Below are 27,623 nucleotides of genomic sequence, written 5' to 3' on the forward strand. Positions count from 1 at the left end.
TCTCTGGCTTCTTTTGCAGGTGGAAATAAAGGCTGGTGAAGGAGCCGGGCAGTGGGCACAAGGGACAGCTGTCAAGGTACCTTGTGTGTATGTGTGTGTGTGTCTGTGTGTGTGTGGTGGGGGTGATGTGTTTGGATTGGATAAAAATAAAGGGTCTCCTCTGGTGATCCCTTAATCTCCCACTGTGTGTGTAGCAGCAGCTGAGGGGGAGGGGCGGCAGGAGTGTGGGCGGCCAATGAATTCTCAGGCCTGTGTGGGTTTTGTTTGGATTCTTTTGCTTTCTCAGCTGGATGGTTTGGGTGCAGTTGGGGTTTGGTTTGTTGAACTGTTTTTTTTCTTTTCTTTTTTTTTTTTTTAAGACATGCAACCCACTCCCCACCCCTGTCTCTGAAAATCTCTTGAGAATGTCCCTGGCACTGTTGGTTAGCATCCAATTTGCAGAAATCCCTGGGGGTGGGGGGGTGAGGGTAAGGGGGAGGGGGAATTGCACTCCTGAATCTGAAGCTGATAGGGTGTCATTAGTCATGCTGCTGTCACCATGGAGATGGCTGTAGAGGAGAGGAGGTGGTGGGGGTGAGGATATTTTGGGTAGGGTGGGGGCTGATGCAACATTATGACTGGGAAGCCGGCAGGCATTGCTGCTACTCTGTGCAGCTTGGTGTCTGGGAGACTGGGAAGGGAGCGTTTTCAGGTGTGTGGGAAGCAGAGAAAGGGGCACTGAGTTGCTCCAGGAGGTTGTCTGAGGGTGGGGGCTGGGGTATTTGGGACAAGCAAGTGGAGATTCTCATAAAGTATCTGTTATTACTAGGAAACCATGGATAAGCCTCCCAGGTTGGCAAGGACCAGATGAGTTAGGTTTCCTTGGGCTTTGCCCCTGTTTTCAGGGCTGGGGACCCTCCATGAGTTTGGGATTACTCAGCAGTATCCTCTGCTGGCTAAGGACAGAGAAAACGGGAGGAGGCAACGTGAAGTGGCTGCCTTTCAAGACCTGAGAGACTGGGAAGGTGTGTGGGGACAGGTGGGCAGGGGCAGGCCAGTGGGACTTTTCCTAGCAGGGAGGAATCTGGGGGAGCCTGGCTGCTTAGATAGTAGGTGGGTGAGCTGCTAGTGTCCCTGTATGCTCTTAGTCTCTCCTCTCTGGAAATCCTCCTCCTGCTTCCTGTGAAAACTGTGGGAAGCTCTGCGGAGGTGCTGGAAGTGGCACCCTGCCACCTTGCTGCCTGGGTGGGGACATTGGCAGGGAGGGGCTCTGCTTCTCCACGTGGGATGGGGGCTCTGGAGCAAGGCTACAGGGTGGATCAGGACGCCAGGGTGGTTCCTTGGCTTTGTCCCAAGGAACTTGATTCAAGGAAGTGCTTGTGGGAGGGCATGGATTTTTGCTTTTGGAGCAGCTTCTAGGAGAAGAAGAGCCAGGTGGCATTTGCTTCTCTGGGGATCTGGCATGTCTTGGTGAGACTGGGAGTAGTGGGCGATCACCTGGATTGAGACTGTGGGAGGCCCCTAGGAAAGCAGAGGGTAGTGTGTACTGGAGATAGTGTGGGTGCAGAGGAGAGAGCTGTGAGCTCACCTCAGCTCACACTGGCTCTTACTCTGCCTCTTCTCTGGAGCAGAATCCCCAGGTTCCTCCTCTGCTTCCTTACTGGCTGCCCGCTGCTGACTAGAGAAGTTGTAGTCACGCATGTGCTATTGCAGGGCTGCGGGCACTGAGATCATGGAGTAGACCTGTTCTGCCCACCCCCAGCCTGGGGAAAACAGGGCAAGGAGATGGGGACAGATGGAATCAGAGGGGGAAGCTCCCTCCTCCCTCTGTATCTCCAGCTTTGTCAGCAGAGCTTCTCTTTCTACTGGGAGAAAGGATGGCTGACAGGTCTGTTTACTCCCAAAAGCATCCCTCTTGCCTGCTGTACTGATGGCTCTCTCTGGCAGACCTACTTCCCTTCCACTGTTTCCCAGTGTGCTCTCCAGTTCTCCTGCCCGCATTCTGCTGACCTGTGATGAGGCCAGTTTTCTGCAAACCTGCTGGAAGCTCTCAGCCTAATACTCCAACCCTTCAGCCTTTCGTGTTGTGGTCATGTGGCAGGGGCAATTTGAAAATTCAGAGGAAACCCTCCAAACAAGTCTTCCCCCTTCCCTCCTCTCAGTAGAGGCTGAGCTGACTGTGTTCTGACAGCTTGGAGGTTATGTTTGTTCTTGTTTTTGTTGTTGAACTGTCTGAGAATCATAACTTCCTCTTAGGATGACACTGCCAACAGGCCCTCAGGTTTGAGCCCCCTGTTCTTGGTTCCATCTTAACTCCATATAGGGTTTTCTCAGGTGGCTAGTCGTGGTGTGGCTGGATGAGACAGTTTTGCCAAATCTTCTTTTATCATCAGGTCATGGCAGAAGAACTGGTGTGTGAACTTGTCTGAGAACAGGTCAAGATGCTGAGACATAGGATAGAGGGAGTGCCACAGTCTGCATTTTCATGGGATGGGTGCAGGAGGGTAAGCCCCATTGGTGAATGGTGTCCAACAGCCAGAGGGAATCTGAACATCTGTGTGTTGTCTTGTCAGGGTTTTAGAGAATATTGTGATGTATGAGTGTACATAGAGGCACAGAGCTGAGGTTCATGAACACAAGTTGTCATTTTTCTGTTTATTCCATGTCTCCCCACGATATCCCAAGAAACATACCATAGCGCACACTGTTGTCACCTCCTCCCCCTTGGCAGCTTGGACAGGAGCAAGTGCCCAGTGCTGAGAGCATTAGGCAGCCCTGCTTTTGGGCTCCCACGCGGCTCCCACGCTCTGCCCCATGGGAACACTCCACTGGCTAGGGATGTCTGGAAACTATTTTGGGACTGTGCCCAGGATCTCTGCCTTCTGTCTTTCCTTTTGACCACTGCAGAAATGCCCTCATCAAGAATCTGATCCTTGGCTTTCTATGCACTGAGAGTCACTCTTGTTAGTTCTTTCTTCTTGTTCTTCCAGCCTTTTGTGAGGGACCAGGAGCAGCCCCTCCTCTCCGAGCTGAACTTGGAGATATGGAAGCAGGTGAGCTTGACAGGCTAAAGCAGGAAAGGAACCAAGAGTTGAGTTAGAGGATGGAGGGAGAGAGGAGTTCCCTGTGTATGATAAGAACTGGAGTTAAACCCTAGAGTTGAACTCCATCTTCTTGGTGACCCCAACTTTTGTTGAATGTCATCAAGGGAGTGAGAGAGTGCTTGTCAAGATAGACAGGAGAGTGAGCTGAAGGGAGAGCCTTCCTGTCCACAGTGGTGCAGGGGTCCTGGGGCTGTATGCAGGGACCACCATAATGGCTACACAGCCCTCTTACTACATGAGGAGGGGCCTGGGTGCTGGGCTCCCTCCAGCTGTAGTTGGACATTTCTGCTAGAAATGGGCTTTGTGGTCTTGCCAAGTCCCCTCCCATACCCTGGAGGCTGTAGCAAATGGTTTGGCTGGCTGGGGCTGGGGGCAGGGAGTGTGGGGAGGGGCTTTGGTTTGGCTCAGCTTTTGGGTCTCCCAATCCTCTTAAGTCCTCTTTTTCCCACTCCTGACCTCTTGGGCTTTTGGCCTCATTTCCTCTCACACCCAGACATCTGGCAGTCAGCTGAGGACTCCCCCTGTTCCCAGCATCTCTGCAGCTTCTAAGGAGGAGGTGGCTTCCTTGTGGATAAGTTTAGGGAGTCTTTAGGCAAACGGGGGATAGGGATGGCTTGGATGCTTAAAATGTATAGATTATTGTGCTAACTAGGGCTGTGACACCATCCTTTCCACTTCATCACTCTGTCTGTCCCTTTATTTTTCAACGTTTACTGAGCTTTTATCACGTTCTGGGTATAATTCTCAGTACGGGAAAAATAGGAGAAATCATTATTTCAACTTCATAAAACAGTTGGAAGGTAAGCGATGTTGACTAAATTACCTAAAATCATAAGTGGAAAACCAGCCCTGCCAGTTTTTGTTTTCATGCAGTGAAAGCTTTTAATGGTAAGTTTGTGTTTGAGGTGGTGAACTTTACACATGATGGACAAAACTTCTCATCCCATACATACCTAGCTCATTACCTTTCTCTCCAACTCAGTGAACTTCAAGGGACTTTGAAAGGATCAACATGCCAACCTCATTTTTAGTAAGTTAGCGTTTCCAAGATCTAGTAGGTTAGGGGATCATGGCCCCAAATGGACTAGCTAGATTTTGAAAGGAAGGTGTTGGCCTTAGGTGTGTTGGGCTTGAGATCCTGAGATCCTGAGATCTGTTTAGTTTGTTCCAAGTCTCCCCATGATATTCCAAGAAACATATCATAGTGCACACTACCCCCCCACCCAACTGCCCTTGGCAGCTTAGACAGGAGAAAGTGCCCAATGCTGAGAGCACCAGGCAGCCCTACTTTTAAGCTCCTACAGCCCTACTTTTGAACTTGCTTTGGGGAAAGCATAATGATCTCCATTTCGATGCTTTCCTACCCTTTCTGGACAGAGATCTTTCCATCCCAGACTTTCTCTTGGAGTGCCCCAGAAGATTTCCTTTCACCTCTGTTTCTGTAGATAAAGATGACTTCTGCTTTCCCTTCAGCTTTGTAAGTCTGGAAGTCTGATGGCAGAGCATCAGAACCTGAGGAGGAGGTCCCTGAGGAGCAGGACTGTGTGTGTGTGTGTGTGTGTGTGTGTGTGTGTGTTACATGACTTGGAGGAAGAATGCAGTTCAGGATAAAGCAGGTCTCCTGTAGGTGCTGCTGTAGAACTGGGCCCTGAAAGAAACTAAAACTGCGTTGCTACAGGCAAGACTGCTTGACTTATGAGCTTTCTCTGGTGACTCTTGATAATCTAGAGGTGTAGTCCTTTCCTCTTGGGAGCTAATCACAAACTGCTTTGATTTCTGTAAGGATGGATATCCTTATCATTTTGACTGCTTGCCCCTACTTCTTCCCTCTGAGATCTTTGGCTCTGTTGTTGTTTGTTTGAGATGTGAAAGATAAGACCCCAAAGTGAAAATACCAATTTCCTTCTATTCTAGCTGCCCTACCCTACAGGGAAGGAGGGGGCTGAAAGGTAGGTAACATCGTCTTGCCACGAAATATTCCTTAAGCCACGAAATATTCCTTAAGAGGCAAACATGCCAAGGAGCCAAGGATAGGAGGATTAGGGTCTAAGTAAATCCTGGTCATTCTGTGGCCTGGAACTCTGGTGCCCTTGGTGCTTAAGTAATTGGATTTCTCAACCCCGCCTCCAGGCATTTTCACGTGTAATCCTAGCCTCCTGGGCTTTGCATGGAAACAAAAAGTTTGAAAGGGTTTGCAACTTGTCCCTGACATTGAGCTCCTGAGCTCCATGCCCAGTTGACTGACTTCATGTGCTTGGCCTCTAGAGCATCTTCCTCCTCCCCCCCAGATGCCCCCATCCCCTGTCTTTCTAGCCTGCAGCCTTTGGTTCCCAGCCCTGCTAAACAGATGGAGTTTACAGAAGGAGCCATTTCCTGCAGGTCCACCTTCCTGTACCTCAGGGAGGTTCTGCCTCTGATGCTACAGGCTACTCTACTGAAGGGGAAGAACCAGGGAGGCCAGTAATGCCTGTCAGAAGCAGAGAGAGAGAGACCCTGGGAAGGGTTCTGGCCTGAGAACTCTGTTTGGATTCCCCAGACCAATTTCATCTGCTACACAGAGGAGTCATTTCTCTGCTGGCTTGAACAAGGTCAGACAGAGGTGCAGAAGGCTCTCTGACCACAAGAGGACCCAGAGAGGGGAGAATAGGCCTTCACAGCATGGATCATTGTTGTCTCGCACCAGGAGTCCTAGGGAGATAGATTTTCAGTGGAGCTGGAGGTCATGCCCAAGAGACGCCCACCCTGTTTTTCCTGGTATCCTTCTCTCTCCTTCCTCTATCCTCTCTATTCTAGATACTCATCAGGGCCTCAAACCATTCCCACTCTCACCCCTTATGCTTTGAGCACAGCTCTGCATGCTAGACAGCAGAGAGGGCCTCTGAGGGCATGCTTTTTGTAAAGTATGGGCCAAGGATTTCTGGGTCAGAATCATCTAGGGAGCTTATAAAATGCCCCAGGGCTTGCCTAGCCAAGGTAGTCACACATTGGGTCAAACCCATAAGCTCCTGTTGCACCGTTAGGTCAAGTGGACATAGGATGGGGGTGGCACAGGTCCCAGATATTATTAGTACTGGCAGCTCTGGGCAGGTAGGCCATATGGCATCTCCTTTCTCTCTGGCCTTGCTGCTTGTCCCTGAGCTGGTCCTACCTGATGGTTGAGCTCTATGCTGACCTTTGCCCTGTGGCCTTTTTTTCTACTATTATTTCTCCTTGGTTTCCTGTTTTCCAGATGTGGGTTCCCAGAGGCATCATTTGGACCCTGAGTAGTAGTTAGGGCTTAGCTCTGGGCTTGTGTGGTTGGTGTGGCGTGTGTCTTGGGGCTGTCCTGGCAAGTGGTCTAGAGCAGCCTGAATACCCGGCAAGGAGCCAGGAGCCAGGATTCTGTGTCTAGCCCTGGTGAACTCCTCCTTCCCACTTTGTAGGTGCTGTACCCTTCATGTGGGGGGCATCCATCGTTCCTCACTGGGACTCTGCCTGGGGTCTGGGGGAAGGGCATTGTGGAGAAGGATCTGGATGGGTGCCAGGACACTTCATCCCTAAACACTCCCACCTCATAGCTTCCACCAGGGCAGGCAGGGGCCATGCTTCAACTTGCCTAGAGAGTTAAGAGAGTTTCCAGTGACCAGTTCCTCTGGTTCAACTAGTCTAGTGGTTCACAGCCCCCACTGCCTATTAGATCCATCCAAGGAGTTTTTTTTTTTGTTGTTGTTGTTGTTTAAAAAAAGAAATACCAGTGTGTAGGCCAGCCCCAGAGAACTGGGTGTTATTGGTCTGGAGTAGAGCTGGGCCCCAGTGTTATTTTTCCTTTTGTTACCAGGGATTGAACTAAGGGGCACTGAGCCACATCCCCAGCCCTATTTTGTATTTTATTTAGAGACAGGGTCTCACTGAGTTGCTTAGTGCCTTGTTGTTGCTCAGGTTGGTTTTGAACTCGAGCTCCTCCTGTCTTAGCTTCCCGAGCTGCTGGGATTACATGCGTGTGCCACTGTGCCTGGGTTAGCACTTTTTTAAGCTCCCTAGGTGATTAGAACGAGCAGTCAGGGTTGAGAGCAGCTGCCTTGTCCAATTTGGCCCTCCCTGTGTCTCCTGTACCTGAGGGCTGCCCCAGAATTCATTTCTCATCATTGATAACTTTAGTGATAATCAATACAAGAGTCTGAAAAAGTACAGACAGACACGTCACACTGTGTTGGATATTCTGTTCCATGAAACTGATCCATGAATTCATAGTTATTAAAACCAGAATTTCCGAGGGAAACTGTAGCAGATAGTAGAAATTGAGTTTTCTCTCCAGGCTTTTTATTTGTAAAAACTCAATTGAACCATATACATAGTAAAAACCACGTTGTATATACAGTGTGATGAATTTTCACAAACACCAGTGTAACCAGCGCCTGGATCAAGCAATGTGTACTTATACTTTGTTCCCAGTGCCCAGAATTTTCTGTGGCATTTGGGTAAATTCAGTCTGTAGCTTAATAGTGTTCCGAGGCTTTAGACCTGGAGGGCTTCAGCTTGACTTGGTCAGGAATGCCTTTCAGTATTTTCTTTCTTGTGTAGGTGTACCTGGAGTAAGTGACAGGTGTCACTGACAGGACACAGGGCAGGGGACCCTGTGAGCCTCTTCCTTATGTTATCTTCTTCCTTATTATCCCCTTTAGTTTCTTTTCCATTTGGGCCTTGGTTGTTCCCATTTGTGGATAAATCCAAAAATCTATATTCTTTTTTTTGGCCTTTGAGTTTCTTTTTATTTATTTTTTGTGGTACTGGGAATGGAACCCAGGGACACTGTACCACTGAGCTACTTCCCCAGCCCTTTTTGTTTTATTTTGAGGCAGGGTCTTGCTGAGTTAACCCAGGCTGGCTGCAAACATTCGCTCCTCCTGCCTCAGCCTCCAGAGTAGCTGCTGTTATTAGTGTATGCCACCATGCCCAGCTAAGTCTCTTTTTTGGTTATACAGGTAATATATTCTTTGGAAAATATGAGTAGACAGAAGAGGAGAGAAGGAGAGGCATTTGCCTATGATTTCACAGTTCAGTTAATCACTGTTAACTGGAGTGCTTGTCCAGATTTTGTGATGGACAGACACTCCATATGCATGCTGTATACCATAGTGTTATTTATAATGGAGTCATGCTGCGTTATAGCTTGTATATTATTACATATTTACCCTAAACAATAGCTAGTAGTCAAATCATTTGTTGAGAGCTTCCTATGAGCAGGGTGGGCACATGGGCAAAGTTTTCACATTTCTCTTCCTTAGTTCTCATGACAGCTCTGGAGCAGATGGTAGTAGCCCTACTTTTAGATAAGGAAACTGAGACTCAGGCCAGGTGCTTGACCAAGAGCTGATGTTTCACTATAGGTGGAGCTGGAATGGAGATCAGGGATGTCTGTGCTTCCATGTTAAATCACTTGCAAATATTTATTGGATAGGGAATATCTTTCTTCTTAGTGATTTCTTTCACTAGTATGGATGACTCTAGCGTTTTACCCTTAATTAAGCATGATGTTGCTTGTTGAGTTCTGATGTTATTGTTGGATTTCTTGCATATCAAAGAAATCTTATTCCATCTTATTGAGATTCTTTCAGTGGGTGTTTCATTTTGTCGTGTCTATTTAGCATAACTTGAAGATCAAATGGTATTTCACTTTTGCCTGTTAATAAGATGAATTGTGTTAATATTGAACTATCTTTGCATTCCTTGAGTATACTTGATAGTGAGGTGGGTTTTTTTTTTTTAACATGCTATTTGATTTATTAACATCTGTATCTGTGGAATTGACCTGTAATTTTGTGTTTTCATTGTCAGATGTTAGTAATTAGAATAATAGTAACTTCATACAGTAGATTGGAAAGCTTTTATTCTGTATGCTCTGGTAAAATTTAAACAATATAGCTTAAATAAAAAGTTTATTCCTTGAAGATCTGAGAAAATCTGATGAAACTATCTTAGTTTGGTATTTAATCTCTTTCTCTGTCTGAGTTTGGTATTTTTTTTTCCCTCTCTCTCTTGGTACTAGGGATTAAACCCAGTGCTTCACTGCATTTGATTGAGGCAAGTGCTCTACCACTGAGCTATGTCTCCAGCCCTTTTAATTTTATTTTGAGACAGGATCTTGCTAGATTGCCCAGGCTGGCCTCAAATTTGGCTATCCTCCTGCCTCAGCCTCCCAAGGAGCTGAGATTACAGGTACATGCCACCATGCTGGGCTCTAAACTTGCTTCCTTTTTTGAGAGATGGGCCTTTTGTAGTCTTCTGGGTTTTTGCCCTCATCCCTTGTAGCTATTGATATAAAGTATTTGCTTTGTATTTTCCATGAAAGTGATCTACTTTCAAATTTACTAGCCTAATGTATATTCAGTTAATTGCTTTTCACTTCTCTCAGAACTGACTTTTTTCCTGCATGTCTACTGTATGAAATTTAAAAGCAAATAGATTTGTTAGTTGTCCCGTTTTTTAAAGCATTAATTTCTGCTTTAAATCATAAATTGTCTTCGATAATTCAATATGTCCTTTCTCTAGATTCTCTGTTGGACCCTTGTTTATGTTGGGTTTAATCCCTTGTACCAAGAGAGAAATACCAATATTTTCTTCTTTGATAACATATTTAAAAAAATATGACTTTCTCTAAGTCTGACTGTGGGCTCCTTCTATAGGTTTTTGTTTTGTTTTGTTTTTTTAAAATATTTTTTAGTTGTCGATAGACACAGTACCTTTATTTTATTTATATGTGGTGCTGAGGATCGAACCCAGTGCCTCACATATGCTAGGCAGGTGCTCTGCCACTGAGCTACAGCCCCAGGTTCCCTTCTATAGGTTTTGGTAATTTGTCTGTTGGGGCTTCTGGAGAGAACCAGCATGTGAATACCAAGTCCCTGTTCGGCCTGACCACCTTCCTCCCAACAGGGCCTTGAGGACAATCCTTCCAGTGTAGCAAGAGCAACCCTAGCAGTACAGCTCTTGGTTATTACCTGGGGCTTTGTCTCCAAACCCCCAGATGGGCACCCTAATAATAGCTTACCAACTTGGCAACCAGGACCTGGAAAACAAGTCTGTTTGAGTTCATTGCCTAGGATATGTCCTAAATTCATATCTCAAACCCACATGGAAGTCTTTAGTAATGGTGTTTAGAAAAGCCTTATGCAAAGGGGAAGTAAAGCTAGAAGCTAGGGACAGTGAGAGAGGACATAAAAGTATTTGTCCCAGAGCTCATGGCCTGAGGTAGGCGAGGCTGGGGGTATAAGTCTTGCTCCTTTCATGCACCCCCTAGAAAATATGGTCCCATTAGTGTCTTTCAGGCTCTGACTAATGTCCTAGAGAGGAAAATGGAAGATGAAAGAGGGATACTAGGAAAAGTGGGGTGGGTGCCTCTTGGGAACAGCCATCTGTATATCCATCTCTGTATTCCTGTTCTAGAGCTCAAAGTACAGGGCATCAGTGATGGACACTGTCAAGGCCCAGTCTCTTCTTTCTGTACTCAGCAGGGCCTGTTGTTGTCCTGAACTTGTTCAGACCAGTGGAGAAATGACTTAGCCCAAGGGAGAAGGTTTTGAAGAAGAATCTTCTTGGGGGTGGGGGGGAAAGAATCTTGGGGAAAGATTTTCTTGCCCTTAACCCGACTCAAGGGATGAACTTTGAGTACAACCTAGAAATCTCAATAGTAGTCTTCTTTTTTTTTTTTTTCTCAAAATGAAAATTGTTTTGAACTTTAAGGTAATACGTGCCAATTTAAAGAACTAAAATAATATGAAAGCCTAAAATTGGAAACTGAGAATTCTTATTTCTTCACTAATCCAGTGTAATCATTGCCAATTGTTACATCTTTCCAGGCTTTAAAACAAGGACATTATCTTTACTACTTTTTCCACAGTTATGTGTTTGTACCACAATGGTTTGGAGTAATCTTTTATTTACTCACTAATATGTTGAAGACCTCTTTCCATGTCAGCACATCTGCCTTAGCTTTTTAAATGGCTATGAAGTATTTTTTTTATAGGCTTATTGTAATTTAACTTGTTTCCCATTGATAGACATTCACAGTTCCAACTTTTTTCACAGTTATAAATAATGAAGTAATGAGCATATTTGTATATAGATTTTTTTTGGTTGTTACTTGTTCAGGTGATTGTTATAGGACAAAATCATAACAAATGAAATTTTTAGTTGCTATTGCCAAGTTACCTTTTCTACAGGTAATTTGATAGTACCTAACAAATTATCCTTCACTATCACCAAATAAGCAATTCAGTCCCTAATTTTTGCCAATGATAGGTTAAAATATCTCATTTTAATTTCTTTTATTAGTGAAGTTAAGAATGTTTCAAAATGTTGGTTACTTTGATTTCATTCTGTGTATTACCTGTTATATCCATTATCTACTTTTAGATTATCTTTTTATTGATCGACAAAAGTTCTTAATATATTATTTGTCAATTTCTGTTGTATATTTGTTTTTGCAGCATTGGAGATAACCCAGAGCCTCTCACATATTAGGCAAACACTTAACTACATATTAAGCCCTTTTTATATTTTAAGACAGGGTCATTTGCGGGGTGGGGGGTGTATGGGGCACTCAACCACTGAGCCACATCCCCAGCCCTGTTTTGAATTTTATTTAGAGACCAGGTCTCATTGAGTTTCTTAATGCCTCACTTTTGCTGAGGCTGGCTTTGAACTCGGGATCCTCCTGACTCAGCCTCCAGAGCTGCTGGGATTACAGGCATGTGCCACTGTGCCCAGCTAGACAGAGTCTTGATAAATTGCTGAGGCTGGCCTGGAACTTGTGATCCTCCTGCCTCAGCTACCTGGGAGCACACTGGGATGATTACAGTTGTGTGCTACCATACCCAGTTTATTTTTGTTTTTGTTTTTTTTTTTTTTTGTGCTGGGATTGAATCCAAGGCCTTGCACATGCTAAATGTGTTCTCTACCACTGAGCTACACCCCCATCCAACGTCTGTTTTATTTTGAAAAACATTTTTTGGCCTTCGTAATATCTGTCTACAGAGATTTGATTTTTGTACACTTGGAATTTATCAATATTTTGGCTTCTGAGTTTTTACTATATAGTTTTATTTTAGACATTCAGATCTCCACGGTGACACATATATTTTTTTTATATAAGATAGGATTGAACTTTTCCCAAATGGAAAGCCTGTTATTTCCATTCTCTTCATTGAGTATTTATAGTTTCCCCAGTGGTTTGCAATTCCAAGGGAAGTATTTCATAAATATTCTTATTCACTAGTATTCTAGGACCTTGTTGCAGGTCTGTTGAATTCTTAGTCTGATTCCGTGTACTCCATTGGTTTAATAACCACCGTTTTTATTTAACAGTTCTGTTCTGAAAACTCTTTTTCCACAACATTGTTCGCCTTTTTTTTTTTCTTCCTAGTTTCTTTCTCCAGATAAGCTTATTGAACAACCTGTCAAGTTCTGTGAGAATTGTTGGGAGTTTCCAATTGGAATCACATAGAATTTAGAGATTTTGGGGGAGAATAGACAGCTTTATATTGAGTTTTCCCTTTCAGAGGAAGGGAAGTATATCTTTCCATTTATTCTGTTCTTTTCTTTTTGGATGTCCATCAAAGTTTGAAAGTTTTCTCCACTTGGCTGTTACACATCTCTTATTAAATTCATTCCTAGGCATACTATGGTTGTAAATGACTGTTGTGAATGGGTTAATTTCTGTTGCAGTCCCCAGTCCCCATTCAGTGCTGGGTGAATGCCAGGTAAGGGTGCTACCACTGAGCTGTACCCTCCGCCCCAGCTCTTGTTCTCCTGTTGCACTCTTTAACCTGTCTCTGCAGGTTAAAGAGTGCAACAGGACTCTTTTTTTTTAGTCAATTGCTCTGTGCTATTGTTTCTGACACTTCCCTGTCCTCCTCTGTCCCTCAGTTCTGGAAGCTCACTGCACCTCCTTAGCAATACTGCAGTGTGTGGGTATGGATTCCTCATGGTGGGGTGCTCCTCTTATCAATTTCATGTTTTCGGAAACTGGCACACAGCCTTGCATGCAGTAAATCCTTTTAATAAATGTTTGTGAAATCAAATTGGTGAGAGAGTCAGTGAGCATCACATCACATCCCTTCTTCAAAGTGTACCAGCCTGGGCCAAGGCGAGGAGAAGAGCCTAAGGCAGCCCTGGCTCCAAGCCTGGAGGCAGTGATCCAGATAACAGATGGGGCACCCACCCTGTCCCCACAGGAAGAAAAAAGTCCTGGGACATTTTCCCACATGTAGACATCAGGGAGGATCCCATACCTCATAATTACCCTGGGACTGCAACTCACTTGTCATTAACCTCATTATTAATATACTAACTAGTAGGGAGGACTGCTTTCTGGGTTTCCAAACACTTGAAGCTAGTACAAAACAAACATGCAACTTCTGTACAGGGAAGAGGACTCAGCAAGGCTGGAAGGAGGACTTATAAAGACTACTGGTGAAACTGGCTCCCCATTTCCATGCCCAGTCTCCTGTCTCATGATAGCATCTTTCTTTTCCCACTGCTGTCCTCTCCAGAGTCTGTTCCCTGAAGCGTTTCCTAGGTCAAGTTAATTCCTGTGGTATTTGCCTTCTAAGCTTTTATTAGTAATTGGGAATCAATTGATGGGGTTGTTGGGGTGTGCTTCTCCACTCCGCCTCTTTGGTGGTCTTTGCAGACCCTCAGGACCCTGGTCTCTGCCTCCCCCCCAACAGGAGATGCCTGCCTAGGAGGGCTGGCTTCACAGAGACCCAAGAGCCTAGGGGTATGGACTTGGAGTTTGGGAAACCCTTGCTGTTCGTAAGAAGGCGGGGGTGGAGGACAAGAACAGGATGACAGTCCCTCTGCAAGAGCTGTGCGTCAGTGTGTCACCCTTTTTGCTTCATTGCTACAGCAAACTGTTACTCATTTAGCTGGTGGTCTGGGCTCGCCCTCCTTTTCCACTTATCTCCCAAGCTCAGGGCATCAGAGGAGATCGAAATGCTTCTCTGGCTTCTTTGCTAGTTTAATTCCCCAGAAGCAGGGGAAGCAAGGGTGTACCCAAGAAATGCTGTGGGTCAGGGAGGGAGGTGGAAATATTGTTCTGGGCCCATCTCATGTTAGTGCATCTCCCAGCTCCCACCTGGAGTGGGTGAGGCACTGTGTGCCAGGTGGCCCTGGGGCTGAGACAAGGGCCCCTCCTGGCAGCTACTTCTGTATCTCTGCCAGCTCTGGAGGAGCTGCCTTCTCGGGGTGCTGAGCAGAAACTCTGACAGATGGACCTCTGTGAACCTGTGGAGTTGTTCCAAATGCCTCTCCCAGAGCAGAGCCCATTCCGGCAGTGAGGCTGCAATGCCAGGCTGCCCAGGACTTCAGCTCACCTGTTGGACAAAGCCTGTTCCAACCCCTGCCTTTCCTGTCCATGTGATCTTTTCAAAGAGCAAAGGCACCGACCACTGACTTCTCAAGCGTGTGTGCACCTGGGAGGTAGAAAGAGAGCGCTGTCCCCGTCAGCCTGCAAGAGTCCCAATTCTCCCAGCTTCTGAATCAGGTGGGGCTCCTCCCCATGTTTGCGCTCACCCTCATCCCTGCAGGGTTATTGAAAAGGGGTTCTCAAAGGGTAGTTTGGGGACCACTTGTGTCAGGATCCCCTTTGGGGGTGAGACCTGGCTTCAGCAGCAGTAGCCAGTTTTCTGCAAGGTATTCCTAAGCACACTGGAGTTTGAGAACTGCTCCACTGGGGACTAATATAACAAAAAGAGCTCTGTTTATTTGGGCTCCCAATACTTGATCAGGACTAGAAAGACATGCCTTTAAGTGCTTGTGATGGTTTGTGAAAAGGCCAGGCATTATGCATACACTTGTGAAAACGCAAGGGAGCTTAAGTGTAAAAGCTATTCCATTTCTGATATGACCAAACTCTGGAAATAGTTAAAACTTTTTGCTCTTGTTACAAAGAAGGCAAATTCATCACAGAAAAGATAGTTTAGGTTAGGGTTAATAGTCCTTAATTTTCCACTTAAACTCCTGTTAATATTTTGCCTTTCTAGAATAGTCATTTTTGAAAAATTTTTTGATGTCTGTTTTTTACCCTAATTTAAAAAATAATACATGTTTATTAAGAAACTATTTTCTAAATGATATAAAAAATGATGTAAAAGGTCTTGACCTACAAATCCTTTATTGCTATGTTTAGTTGTGGTCTGTATCTTTTTCTCTGTGAATATATACTGATTTTCCTTGCCTCCTTTAGAGTTTTCTTATTCATGAGAGCTTCTATATTAGTGGTATTAACTTTTTTTTTATACTTTGGCAAATATTACATATTTCTTTTATTTTATTAGTGTTTTATTTTGTCTCATGCTCACTGTTCCTCAGTTGGAAAACCTGCGGCTGGTGGAGGGGACGGACCTAAGTTAAGTGAGAGAACCTGAGTTCTAGAGCCCCTCTGCTGACCACACACTTCATCCTGTTTCTTCTTCCTCACCTGTAAACTGTGGAGAATGTCACCTTTTCACAGAAACTGGAAGACCCTTTGAGATATCCAGCAACAATCACTCTTTAAAAAAATTTTTTTGGCATAATTTCAGAGTTTCAAAAGTTACAGGAATTTTTTTTCACCCAGATTCCTAAATGTTAACATTTTACCACATCTGCTTTGTTCCCCTGCCCCCTCTCTCTTTATCTGTGTGTTTCGTGGGGGATTGAATCCATGGTTTTGTGTATGCTAGGTATAGCTATACCATTGAGCTATACTTTCAACCTTTCTTTGTGATTTTTATTTGAGCCATTTGAAAGTTAGTAGAAAACATGATGTCCTGTACTTCTAAATACTTGAATGTGAATTTTCTAAAAATCACATTGGTATCCACAGCTGTGATCAAAATCAGGAAATTCATTGTAGATGCAGTGTCACTAGCTGATCTGCAGACCTTAATCATATATTTTTTTAAAGAGTCATCTTTTATTTTTTTAAATTTTTTTAGTTAGTTGTTGATGGACCTTTATTCTATTTATTTATATGCTGTGCTGAGAATCAAACCCAGTCCCTCACACATGCTAGGCAAGCGATCTACCACTGAGCTACAATTCCAGCCCCACTTAATCATATTTGGCAGTGTCAACAACCTCTTTTGTGGGAGAAAAACCCCTGGATCACACATCACATTCAGTATTTGGTGGTCATTTTTTTTTTCTGTTTCTTTTTTAAAATTTTTTTATTGGTGCATTATAGTTGTACATATTGATGGGATATGTTGTTACACAGTCATGCTTGCATACAGTCTGGTTTTTGTAAATTTTTTTTTTATTTTAAAGCTTTCTTTTTTTAAGTTGATGAGGAACTTAAGGCCCTGGTAGATTAGAGCAAGACAGGTTTAGCAAAGCTGGGCAGGAGTCTGGTCGCCGAGTCCATAGGCAGAGAGGTGGAACAGGGCCAGCTCCCCAGGGAACTGCCTTCCTTCCTTTCTCCTTTTGCCCTTCTGTCTTTGCAATGCCAGGCCACAGCCCACACCCTACCCTGTCCCTGGCTGGTTTGGTGTTGGCCTGGGATTAGGGCCATAGCTGGAGAGAGAGGGACTTTAAAACTGGTCCAGCCACTGCCTGTCCCTGAGAACAGTGCTGGGGAACTGTTCACCACCTTGGGTGGGGCACAGCTGCTGATTTCTGAGGAGGAATGCCCTCAGGCTGAGTGTGGTTTAGCACCCTGCCACTACTTGGGGGTTTCAGCTGGGCCTTCTTCATCCCTAACCAGAGGTGGTGGCCTGAGATATGTCCCAACTGAGCTATGTCCTCAGATTGGGTCAGAGCAGCTAGTTGCTGCTCCGTTTTCCAGTGCAGTACTTCTGGAGTGGTCATTTACATTACAAGGAGGATGCTTCACAGGTAATTGACTATTAGATTATTTTGCATATCAGGCTCCCTGTTGTGGGTATTAACATGATTTTTTTTTCAACTAATGATTTGCATTTAACTCTTTAAGGACATACTTACTACTTAATATACATTCTTGCCACTACCCCTGACACCCGAGGGGTTATCTGTTTCAGAGACTGTCAATGAGGTGCCGGAGGTGCTCTTCTTGTCTGCCTTTAATACAAAAGGAACTGCTGCCACCAAGGTCCCTGGGATAGGATCCTCCTGTTTTCACTTTCACCTATAACCTAATGGGAAAATGCAGAGAGAAATGCTTGTGAGGGAGTTACAAGATGTGCTTTCCTGCTTCAGTTTTTCCTCTGCTTGTGTCTCCATCTGTTTGAGGGTGAGCTCACCAGCCTGGCCCTCCCCACCACTCCCCTCCTTGAGCAGGTATTTAGCTTCTGTGTTTCTTATAGCTTCTTGCAGAGTAAGGTTTTCTATATTTTTCAAATTATGGTTTTACTGAGATATACTTCATCTAACATAATTCACCCAAAGTTCACAGTTCAGTGGTTTTAGTATATTTAGAGTTACACAACCAACACCATTCTATTTCATAAAAATTTCATCAACCCCAAAAGAAACCATAGCAAATAGCATTAACCTCCCTTTGGTTTTCCCCAGCCCCCTCAGTCCCTGGCAACCACTAGTATACTTTGTTTCTGTGGATTTGCCTAGTCTGCATATTTCATATAAATGGAATCATACAGTATGTGACCTTTTGTGTCTGACTTATTTCACTTAATGCAATGTTTTCAAGGGCCATCCATGTTGGAGCATGTGTCAATACTTTATTTCTTTTAGTAGCTGCATAATAATCCTTGGTATGACTGTTTCGTTTATCCATTGATCAGTTGATGGACATTTGGTTTATTTCCCCTTTACAGCTATTGTAAATAATGCTATCATGAATGTTCATGTACAAGTTTTTGTGTGAATGTGCCCATTTTTAAATTGGTTTGTCATTTTATTATTGTTTTCTATGAAGATAGAAATCTCTTAGGAGTGTTAACGATTTGCAAATATTTCCCCCATACTATGCCCCCACCTTTCTTGATGGTGTCATTTGGAGCTGAAGAGTTTTTAATTTTGGTAAAATCTGGTTGATCTTTGTTCTGTTGGTATCACATCACAGAAACCATTGTCTAAGATGAGGAAGATTTATGTCTGTTTTTAAGAGCTTTACAGTTTTAGACCTTTTACAGACCTTTTAGTTTTAGACCTTTTTTATACTTTTTACACTTAGGTCTTGAATTCGTTGTGAGTGGATTTTTGTATGTGGTGTGAGGCAGGTGTACAGATTCATTCTGTTGCATGTGTCTATCTAGTTGTCCACTACTATTTATCAAAAAAGACATTTTCCCCCAGTGAATTATCTTGGTGTTCTCTAAAGGTTTGTGAGATGTTTAAACCAAGTGAGATAGCTAGATTTATCATTTCAACTTTTTTTTTAACTAATTATTTATATGAATTGACTGGTGTTAGCATTTAAATGATGTATATCAATGCTGTTCAGATTTTCTGGTGAAGGGACTAGGTTTTATAATTGAATCATAATACATGTATTTTTAAAAAATCTTTATTTTTATGTGATGCTGAGGATTGACCGCACTAAGTACCTGACACATGTGAAGCAAGCACTTCACCACTGAGCCACAAACCCAGCCCCCATAATATACACGTTTATGGGAAATAGACATTTCAATACGTGGACACAGTGTGTAATGATCAGGATGATTGGATATCCATCACCTCATTCCTTTATGTTTGGAACATTCACTCTGTTTTGAAATATACAATTAATTGTTGTCAACCATAGTTACTGTGCTATAGGACTTAAGAAATTACTCCTTTCCAACTGTACTACTGTACCCATTAACTATCCTCTCCTGATTTTAAAATTTCTAATCCATCATAGGCTGATCATTTTGTAAAATACAGTAAAAGTGAATTATGTGTTTAGTTGCCACAACATTATTAAATTGTGATGCAGGTTCCAAAGTTGAGTTGACTCTCAGCTTTGGTACTTACATTGTCCTGGACTGATGGAGCTTGCAGAGCAGCCCTGGTACTCAGTGGGGAATAGTACAGGCCAAGACCCCGTGGCCCGTGCTCAGTCTCCTTATTGCTTGATGGGCATGTCTTAAGGGGCCTTAGGGGACCTCATCAGTGTCACCTATGGCACTAGACCAATAGATACTGCCGCACCAATTACTCCCTCTCTAGTCTTGGAAGGGGCGTTGTCCCCAAGGCTTGCTAGGGACATGTTTTTAAATAGTCACTCAAATAAAATAAAACCCTGTGCTAATCTGAGTAAAACCCCTTGTTGTTACCATGGTTGTTGCCTGTTGTGTTTGGGCTGAGCAGTCTGTCCATTCAGCCCTGTCTTATTGCCAGTTTTCATGCCTGTCCTTGGGAATGATAAGTCCAAATGGATGTAGGAGGAAGCAAGAAATGACCCCGACAGTCACTATATGCTATAGGATTGTAGTGAACCTAGAGATTTGCTGCAAGCTCTGTGTATGTCATGCACATATCAGGGAGAACAGTATGTGTGTCTTCTACTGCAATTGTCCTGTGAGAGATTCAGAGATTGAGCCAATTGAAAGAAGGCATATTTCAAAATTAGAAGTGAAGTTCTTAAATAGTTAACAGTATGGAGAAATGCTCATGATATAGTTAGGGAAATTAAAAAAAATTTTTTTAGTTGTAGATGGACACAATGCCTTTATTTTTTATGTGGTACTGAAGATCGAACCCCATGCCCTCCACATGAAGGTGAGCACTCTACCACTGAGCTACAACCCCAGCCCCTAGTTAGGGAAAATTTTAACACATAAAAACCCACTGATGAGGCTGAGGTTGTGGCTTAGTGGTAGAGTGCTTGCCTAGCACGTTGGAGGACCTGGGTTTGATCCTTAGCACCACATAAAAATAAATAAAATAAAGGTGTGGTATCCAACTGCAACTAAAAATAAATACATATTTTTAAAAACCCCACTGAATATACTGAATTTTGAATTTTGTAAATGAAGTACATGTGGCATAATATATATATATATATATATATATATATATATATATATATATATATATATATATATAAATAAAACTATATGTGTGTTTATACACATACACACACAAACCATGGTCATTTCTTGCCAGTGGGAATATCATTGTTTTTATCTGGTTATTTTTCACTTTCTAGTGAAAAGAGCCCCCTGTTCTTCTATCTCACTGAGCAATTTCTACTGAAACTATTCCTTTTCTTCCTTATCATTCTGTTTTTCTGACCTCTTTTTATTCTCTTGGGTCATCCACCAGGGTTTTCCCTGGCTCTTTAATGAATTTATGATGTGTCTTTGATATCCTATCAGTAACTACACAAAAGGTAGCTTCACTTGGAGATAAACTCATAGTTAATATCAGTTTTCATTGCTTTCATTATATATTCAAAGTCTCAGTATGTGATATAGGCTTATACTGCTACACACATTTTAGTGACACTGGTACAGTATAAATTCCTGAAGGAGCTTAATTTTGATCAGGATCTAAGACAGATTCAGACATCTAACAAGTCCCTGTTCATGAGTCGGGACTCTGCTTCTTCACCACTATGTCCTCAGTGTCTAAAAGTAATGCTGAATACATATTTGTTAGAGGAATAAGCGAATGGATACTTAATTAGATTGTTACAATGTGCTGATAGCAATAGTAGATAGAATTTCATAGTTTTGTGAGGATTTTCATTAAAAACAAACAAACAAACAAACAAAAAAAACTATCACCCGGCACATAGTGGACATGTCTATAACCCCAGTGGCTTGGAAGGCTGAGGCAGGAGGATCCAAGTACAAAGCCAGCCTCAGCAACTTAGCAAGGCCCTAAGCAACTTAAGAAGATTCTGTCTCAAAATAAAAAAATAAAGAAAAGGACTGGGGATGTGGCTCAGGAGTTAAGTGGCCCTGGGTTCGATCCCTGGTACGAAAAAACAAAACAAAACAAAAAAACTATCTTTTTATCATTTGCATATATAGATTTACATTGTTCCAATCAAAACTTTTATACAGTATGGTATTTTGCTTTTATTTATTTATTTTGCTTCCTGTTTCATCCATCTTTTTCCCTTAGTGTTTATAGTAAAGGGTTTTGACAAGTGCATAATATTCCATTGAGTTGTATCATAGTCTACCAGAACATTCCTCTCATAATGAGTTTTCAGTTTTCATTAAGTGTAGAAAAGACTTTTTACAAATGTAAGTTTTAAGGTCTTAGGAGAATCACTACTTGATGGAAAGACCTTTATTACCTGTGATTCATTCATTCATTCACTTATCTACTGATTTTTTTTTTAACCAAAAGGGAAGATAGTTTTTTTACTGTTTGAACCAAAAGAGAAGATTAAAGTAATGAATTAGAGGGGACTGTGGTGGGGTGGGGGATGTGATATAGAGGTTCTAGGCTCAGTAGATTGAATGTGAATCTAACAGTGGTCTGCTGGGATGAAAGCAGAGGTGGGCCGACCAGTCAAGGAACCTTCTACTGTGATTGTCCTGTGAGGGATTCAGAGAATAGTCAACTGAAAGAAGGCAGATTTGAAGTGCTCTCAAGAGGAGCATGTGGCAGGTTTCAGTTTTGTTTGCATATGGAAATGTAAAGATGAGGACACTGAAGGTGATGGAGGGTTTGAATAGGGTACCCAGGAGAATAGCTCTTTTTTTTATTTTTTAATTTTTTTAGTTATAGATGGACACAATACTTTGTCTTATTTATTTATTTTTATGTGGTGTTAAGGATTGAACCCAGTACCTCACACGTGCTAGGCAAGTGCTGTACACAACTAGCAACTCCTCTGAGCTATAACTCCTCCTAGCCCTTAACATGATTTTTTTTTTCCTAAAGAAAAGTATTGTCCAAGCGGCATGGAGGTGTATATCTATAATCCAGGTACTCGGGAAGCAGAGGCAGGAAGATCACGAGTTCAAGATCAGCCTGGGCAACTTGGTGAGACTGTCTCTAAATGAAAGATCAGTGATACTGGTTCTTGCCTAATGAGGCCCTAGGTTCATTCCCTTGTACTGTCAAAAAAAAGAAAAGAAAAAAAAAAGGCAGTGGGAGGGATTGTTTAGAGGAGGAGTTGCTGGGTAAAGGAGGACAGGTGCTAAGTTAGGTTTTACTTATTTAGTTTCTTTATTTAGAGGTATTGGAAATTGAACCCAGGGCCTTGCACACACTAGGCAAGCACTTTACCCCAAAGGGTTACATCCCAGCCCCTGAGTTATGTTTTAAATGTATGAGCTTTAAATTGCATCCACGTGGAATCATGTCTGGCAGCTGGAGGGAGAAAGAAGCTTTTGGGTTATTGGTGTAAGCTGGGGTGATGGAGTCTTGAAAGGAAGTGAGGTTTCCAAGAGTCGGGGGAGAGGAGGAGGAGAGCAGCTCCTTGAGAGGATGAAGGAGGGAAAGGAGAATGGAGGAGGACCAGGATTCAGTAGGATCATAAAAACAGAAGGAGGGAGGGAGGTGTGAAGGTAGGCAGGAGGTTGGGTGGTCTGCCATAGAGGCCAAAGGAGTGGGACTCCTAGGACCTTCCTCACCCCTCCTGAACCTTAAGGAGCAGGGATGCGGCTGGGCTAAGGTGCTGTTCCCTCTCCCACACTGCAGGCAGGACTTACAGGTGAGCATGTAGAAGACCCTGATTACTGGCATTGTTCAGTTACTGGAGGTAACAGACCAGCAGTGACTATGGAAAATGAGGCTGTGGAATGCGTCTTGTGAGTTTTGTTTGTTTGGAGTTATGGTTTAGGGTAAAGAGAATTTATTTGCACTCCTTCATTTTTTTGGGTCGGGGGGTACTGGGGATTGAACTCAGGGGAACTTGGCCACTGAGCAACATCCCTAGCCCTATTTTTTATTTTATTTAAAGACAGGTTCTCACTGAGTTGCCTATTGCCTCGCTTTTGCTGAAGCTGGCTTTGAACTTGTGATCCTCCTGCCTCAGCCTCCAGAGCCACTGAGATTACAGGCATGCGCCACTGAGCCCAGCTATTTCCTGCCTTGTGAACAGCAGCAGGGTCTCTTAACAGGCATATCTGACACATAATGCCCCTTTGCCACTTCCCAGCCCAGTGTGTAAAGTTGGCCTTAGGGCTTAGAAGTGGATACCTCTCCACTTAATTTTCCTTCAAATTTTGGGGTGGTTAAAGATTGATTTATTTTAATGAAAAAGGTGGGGGAGGACTTTTAGTCTTCTTGAGTCCTTGGAAAAGGAATGAGGAAGGGATAGATTTGTTTGGCAGGGGTTTGAGGAAGAAGCTGAAATCCATTAGTAATTACTGAGCACTTCCCTCAAATTTAGGAGCTCATTTTCCAGATTCTGAATGATTAGAATCGTGGTAGCTGGGAGGCCAGGGGCATCCACATCAGTTGCATTGATATTGGATTCAACTTTTGCCCTGCTGTCAATTTTGAGGAGTAGGTCAGTTACCCTCTCTGTGCCTCATCTGCTCACCTGCTGAAATGGATGTGGAGTTGTGGGAACTGGAAGGTTACATTTAAATGTAAAAGTGCTTGCTTAGTGTAGGTGGCACCGGGCACTCAAAACTGATAGCAGCCGTCTCAGCGCTACTCCCTAACAACACACCTGAGCTGGGTTTTGAAGGCTGTGGGGGCCCTTTAGGGAAAGTATATGGGGCTGTTAGCCAAGGGCTGGCTCTCTGTCAGGGAGCCGTGGTGCCAGCAGTTTGCTTTCTTGTTTGCTTGGGAGGTGGTGCTGGAACTCGGTGTGAATAACCGGGTGGGCACGCTGTGGGTTGCCCCGCCTCCCGGGAGCTGCCAGGGGCTTTTCTGGCTGCAGACGTGCGCAGCGTGGCCCTCGGTGGCCCAGCGCTGCTGGGCTGAGTGTGCGCCCGCACGCGCGTGCTGGGAGCCCGGCTCTAGCTGCGTCTGGCTGAGGAGCCGCCTGCACGTCATGACCTGGTTCTTGTGTGCTGGCGGCTGCGGAGGCAGCCACTGCTGCTTTATGCCAGGCCTCAGATGTGGTCGGGCTCGATTTCCTCCCTGCTGGCCTCTGGCCGGTCCGCCACCGGCTGCTTGAGACAGGGGCTTCCGTCAGGAGGGCTGGATCCTGCTTCCTGGCTGCAGATCAAGAGGCTGGCGGGGGACTCTGCAGAGTGGCTGCAGCTCTGTTCGCCCTCGCTTGCCAACCCTGCCACGGGGTGCTTTGGGGCGGTGAGCTGGGAGGGGACGGTCCATCGCTGGTCACAGTGGCAAGGCTTTTGTTTGGAATTCTCGTTCCACAGCAAGTTGCAGAAATCCTTAATGGGTGGGAAGTTCCAAGCTAAGCACCCCTCCTCGGCCACACTCCTTCCAGAGTATTCTTCGTCTTTTTAGGCATTTTCCTTACTTTGCGTGTGTGATCTCTGTGTGCTGTGAACAGCTCTCTAGCAATAGAAATAGCACAGAAAATACCTCACCCACAAATTCCTGTCCCAGAGATTAACAGGCACGCAAGGTTCGCACAAACTTTCAGTTTGTGTTCTAAAACCTTTCCCCCTAAGTAAAATTGAAGTATAATAAAATTTGGAGACTATAAATAAGAAAATATACCCACTCAGTACCACCCAGAGGTAAGCAGTCTTCATGGTGCCATGTATTTCTTCTTGATGTTTCATGTGTGTTAATGGAATGAAATTGTTAAATTAAGCAATATTTTGAATCTTGGTTTTTGTTTTTCTACCTAAAATAGTATTCACTTCTCCAACAGAAAAACCTTCGAAGTATCCATGTAAGAAGTACATTCTTGGCCTTTCTTCATTTAACACATTTCCTTATACGTCATGTTCCTATTTTAAACAATTGTGAATCTACTGATGAAATGTCGTAATTTTTATTATATGTGTGTAAGCTTATTAAACTAGTGTTTTATATGTTCAATAGATAAAGCTAATGATAAAAGACACATGTGAATTCTCTAACTAGAACATGGACAGCATCACTGACCCCACTCTGGTGTGTTCTCCCAGCCCATCCCCCTTCTTCACTCCAGGAGGAGTGAATTTTGTGTTTTTCTTTCATTAGCCTTTTAAAGTTTTCGTTTTATATGTTTATGTTTTTACACATTTTAATTTTGTTTATTTGTCTGTTAGAGGTTTTTAGGATCAACAGAGCATATGTAGTCTTTCAAAGCTTGCTTCTCCCCCAGCCCCAGTGCAGTTTCTGAGATTCATTCATGATCCTGTAGTTCATTTATTCTCACTGCTCTGTAATATTCTATTGTCCATTCTGTGGTCGATGGGCAATTAGAATATTTTCACACTTCAGTGTTTGAGTAATACTGCTGTGAACATTTGTATACTTAATTCCTGATGTGGAATATGCAAGGTCGACATTAAATGTAGTGCCATAAACCTTTCCAGAATGTTTGTCCTATTTTCCTTATTGCCAGTGGTGTATAAGGAAAAGTAAATGCTAAACTGTAGTCACTTGGTTTTGATCTAAAATCCTTTCTCATGGTGCTTACGATGTATCTGGTGCTGTTATGAGTGTTCTTTGTATAGTTATTAGTTTAATCATTGTAACAGCTTTGAGGTAGGTACTGTTGTGAAGTCCTAATTTACAGATGAGGAAAGGGAGACAGATTAATTTTCTTAAGGTCACAGTTTGTAAGTGGCCGGGGGACAAGAGTCAACTCAATGTTCCTCTTGAGTCCTATATGATAGGTATAAAATGGAATCTCACTACGGTCTTACTTTGTATTTCTTTGATACTGATAAAGCTAAGTATTTTTCATATGTTTATTCCCCCATTTTATTTTCATAAAAAAGAAATATACCTTTTAGACACCACTTCCCTCATGTTTGGACTCTTGGGTTATTTGTAGTTACACACTGTTAATGCTTCAGGGGATATCTTTGGCATAGGTAACATTAATTTCATATAAGTTTAAAATGGACAGCCTCTTTTGGATTGCTTTGTGATCTTGAGAGTGTTACTTAACCTTGTGGGAGTTTGTGATGATTAAATGAAATAAGTGTAGAATGATTAGCAAGATGCTCAGCCTATCAGAAGGGTGTTCCATCAGCATTATAGAGACTTTTCCTGGTGCTGCTTCTTTTCCTTTCTTCCTCAAAGCCGCATTAATTATTATTAGGTCAGAGGGCAGGAACAGTCATAGCTCTGCTTTTGCCAGATATGATGACCTCAGGGAGTTAAGCCCATTTCAGCATTTTCCTGTGCATTATACCCCAGCCACTGAAAGATCTGTATTCATCCATTTTGTAGTAGAAAACATTAGATTTTAAAATGTTTTACTGATACGTAAATAGTAACCATGAGAAACACGTCTCCCCCACCACCTCTCACAGGAACACCCTCTGCCGACATGTGATGGCTTCAAGAAGTTGTAGATAACCCTCTTTGGTTTGCTGTCTGCAGAGGGCCAGTTTTGATGTGGATGGTGCACACGTTCAACTGGGCTAGCCCACGTACATGTATACACTCTCCTGCAAAAACAGGCAGATAAGCACATCTTCTGCAGGAGTCCCCTAAAAGTCTCTCCACTCAGATTGGTTTCATCAGTAAATCCCAAGAGGGCAGGATCCTCTTAAGAGATGAATAATTGATCAACTCTAGACAACGTGCCATAAATACAACCCATGTACTGTTCAAGGGAATGGGGCCATCTGTTTGGGAGGTGGATGCTGAGCTCAGGGACTGAGGGAAAGGGTGGGGCTGGGAAGGGTCAAGCCCTCAAACAGCCGCTGACAGAACAGAGGCGCAGAGTCGTGGTGTGTGTGGTCAGGAAAGCACTGGGTGGGACTTACTGGCCCTCTGGCAGGGAAGCAGCCACCACTGCCTTGGAGTCCCATGAGAGTCCACTCTTGGAGATTCCACCGTGGAAGAATCTTGTGGAGGCTGATTACAGACATGTTCATTCTGGCTGAAAACATCTTAGACACGTTTTTCTAACGTGGCATGTCACCGCTGATGGTCAAGTCGGCCCTCTGTGCACATCTTGCAGCTTCCCCTTTCTTAGAGGCCCTAAGAAGATATGGCCAGTGAGGACTTTGCTCCTTCCAGATAATGTCCTTCATCTTCTTTTACTCTTCCATTTCCTTTTAGTAGAGAATTGCTGATGTGGTTTTGCAGTGTGTTGATACTCAGAGAGACAGGAAAGACTTGGGAAACCTATGTCGTGTCTGTACCTCTGTCTGTATTGGTGACCGAAAGTGGTGTTTGAGTGGAGTTCTACTCTTTTCCTGCCTCACCTGGCACCTGGGGGTTCCAGAACCCCGTGGGTGGAGAGGGCAGGCTGCGGCTGTTGAATACCTGCAGATACCTGGGGATATGGGAGTCCAAGAAGGGAGTTTGCTGTAGAAGAGGAGATGGGCAGGGCCTCTGCAGTCTTAGCCAGGCAGGCTGCAGAGCCACATCCCAGCACAGGTTCCTGGACCCCTGGGGGAGAGGCAAGTCTTTGGTGGGTGAGATCCGAGACTGCAGGTGGCAATGCAGTGCATGCACAGCAGTGTCAGGAAGGAGAATGGTAGGTTAGGTCTCTTCTTGGATCTGAAAAGGATGTTTTCTCTGCCTGAGTAATTTTTTTTTGTTGTAGTCCCCCTCCCCCCAGTACTGGGGATTGAACCCAGGGACACT

General features: G+C 43.8%; 1 protein-coding gene across 2 annotated transcripts in view; it reads left to right on the forward strand.

Annotated features, from left to right (window-relative positions):
- The window catches only part of Tet3 (tet methylcytosine dioxygenase 3), a 98,832-nt gene that overhangs the window by 14,223 nt on the left and 56,986 nt on the right, over positions 1–27,623 (forward strand). For both annotated transcript variants that reach the window (XM_071601738.1, XM_071601737.1), the window contains exon 2: positions 20–76. In XM_071601738.1, the coding sequence (XP_071457839.1) occupies positions 20–76 (57 nt within the window). The remainder of the gene's footprint in view (positions 1–19; positions 77–27,623) is intronic.

Source organism: Marmota flaviventris, chromosome 14 (assembly GCF_047511675.1).
Source record: "Marmota flaviventris isolate mMarFla1 chromosome 14, mMarFla1.hap1, whole genome shotgun sequence".
Classification (NCBI taxonomy): Eukaryota; Metazoa; Chordata; class Mammalia; order Rodentia; family Sciuridae; genus Marmota; species Marmota flaviventris.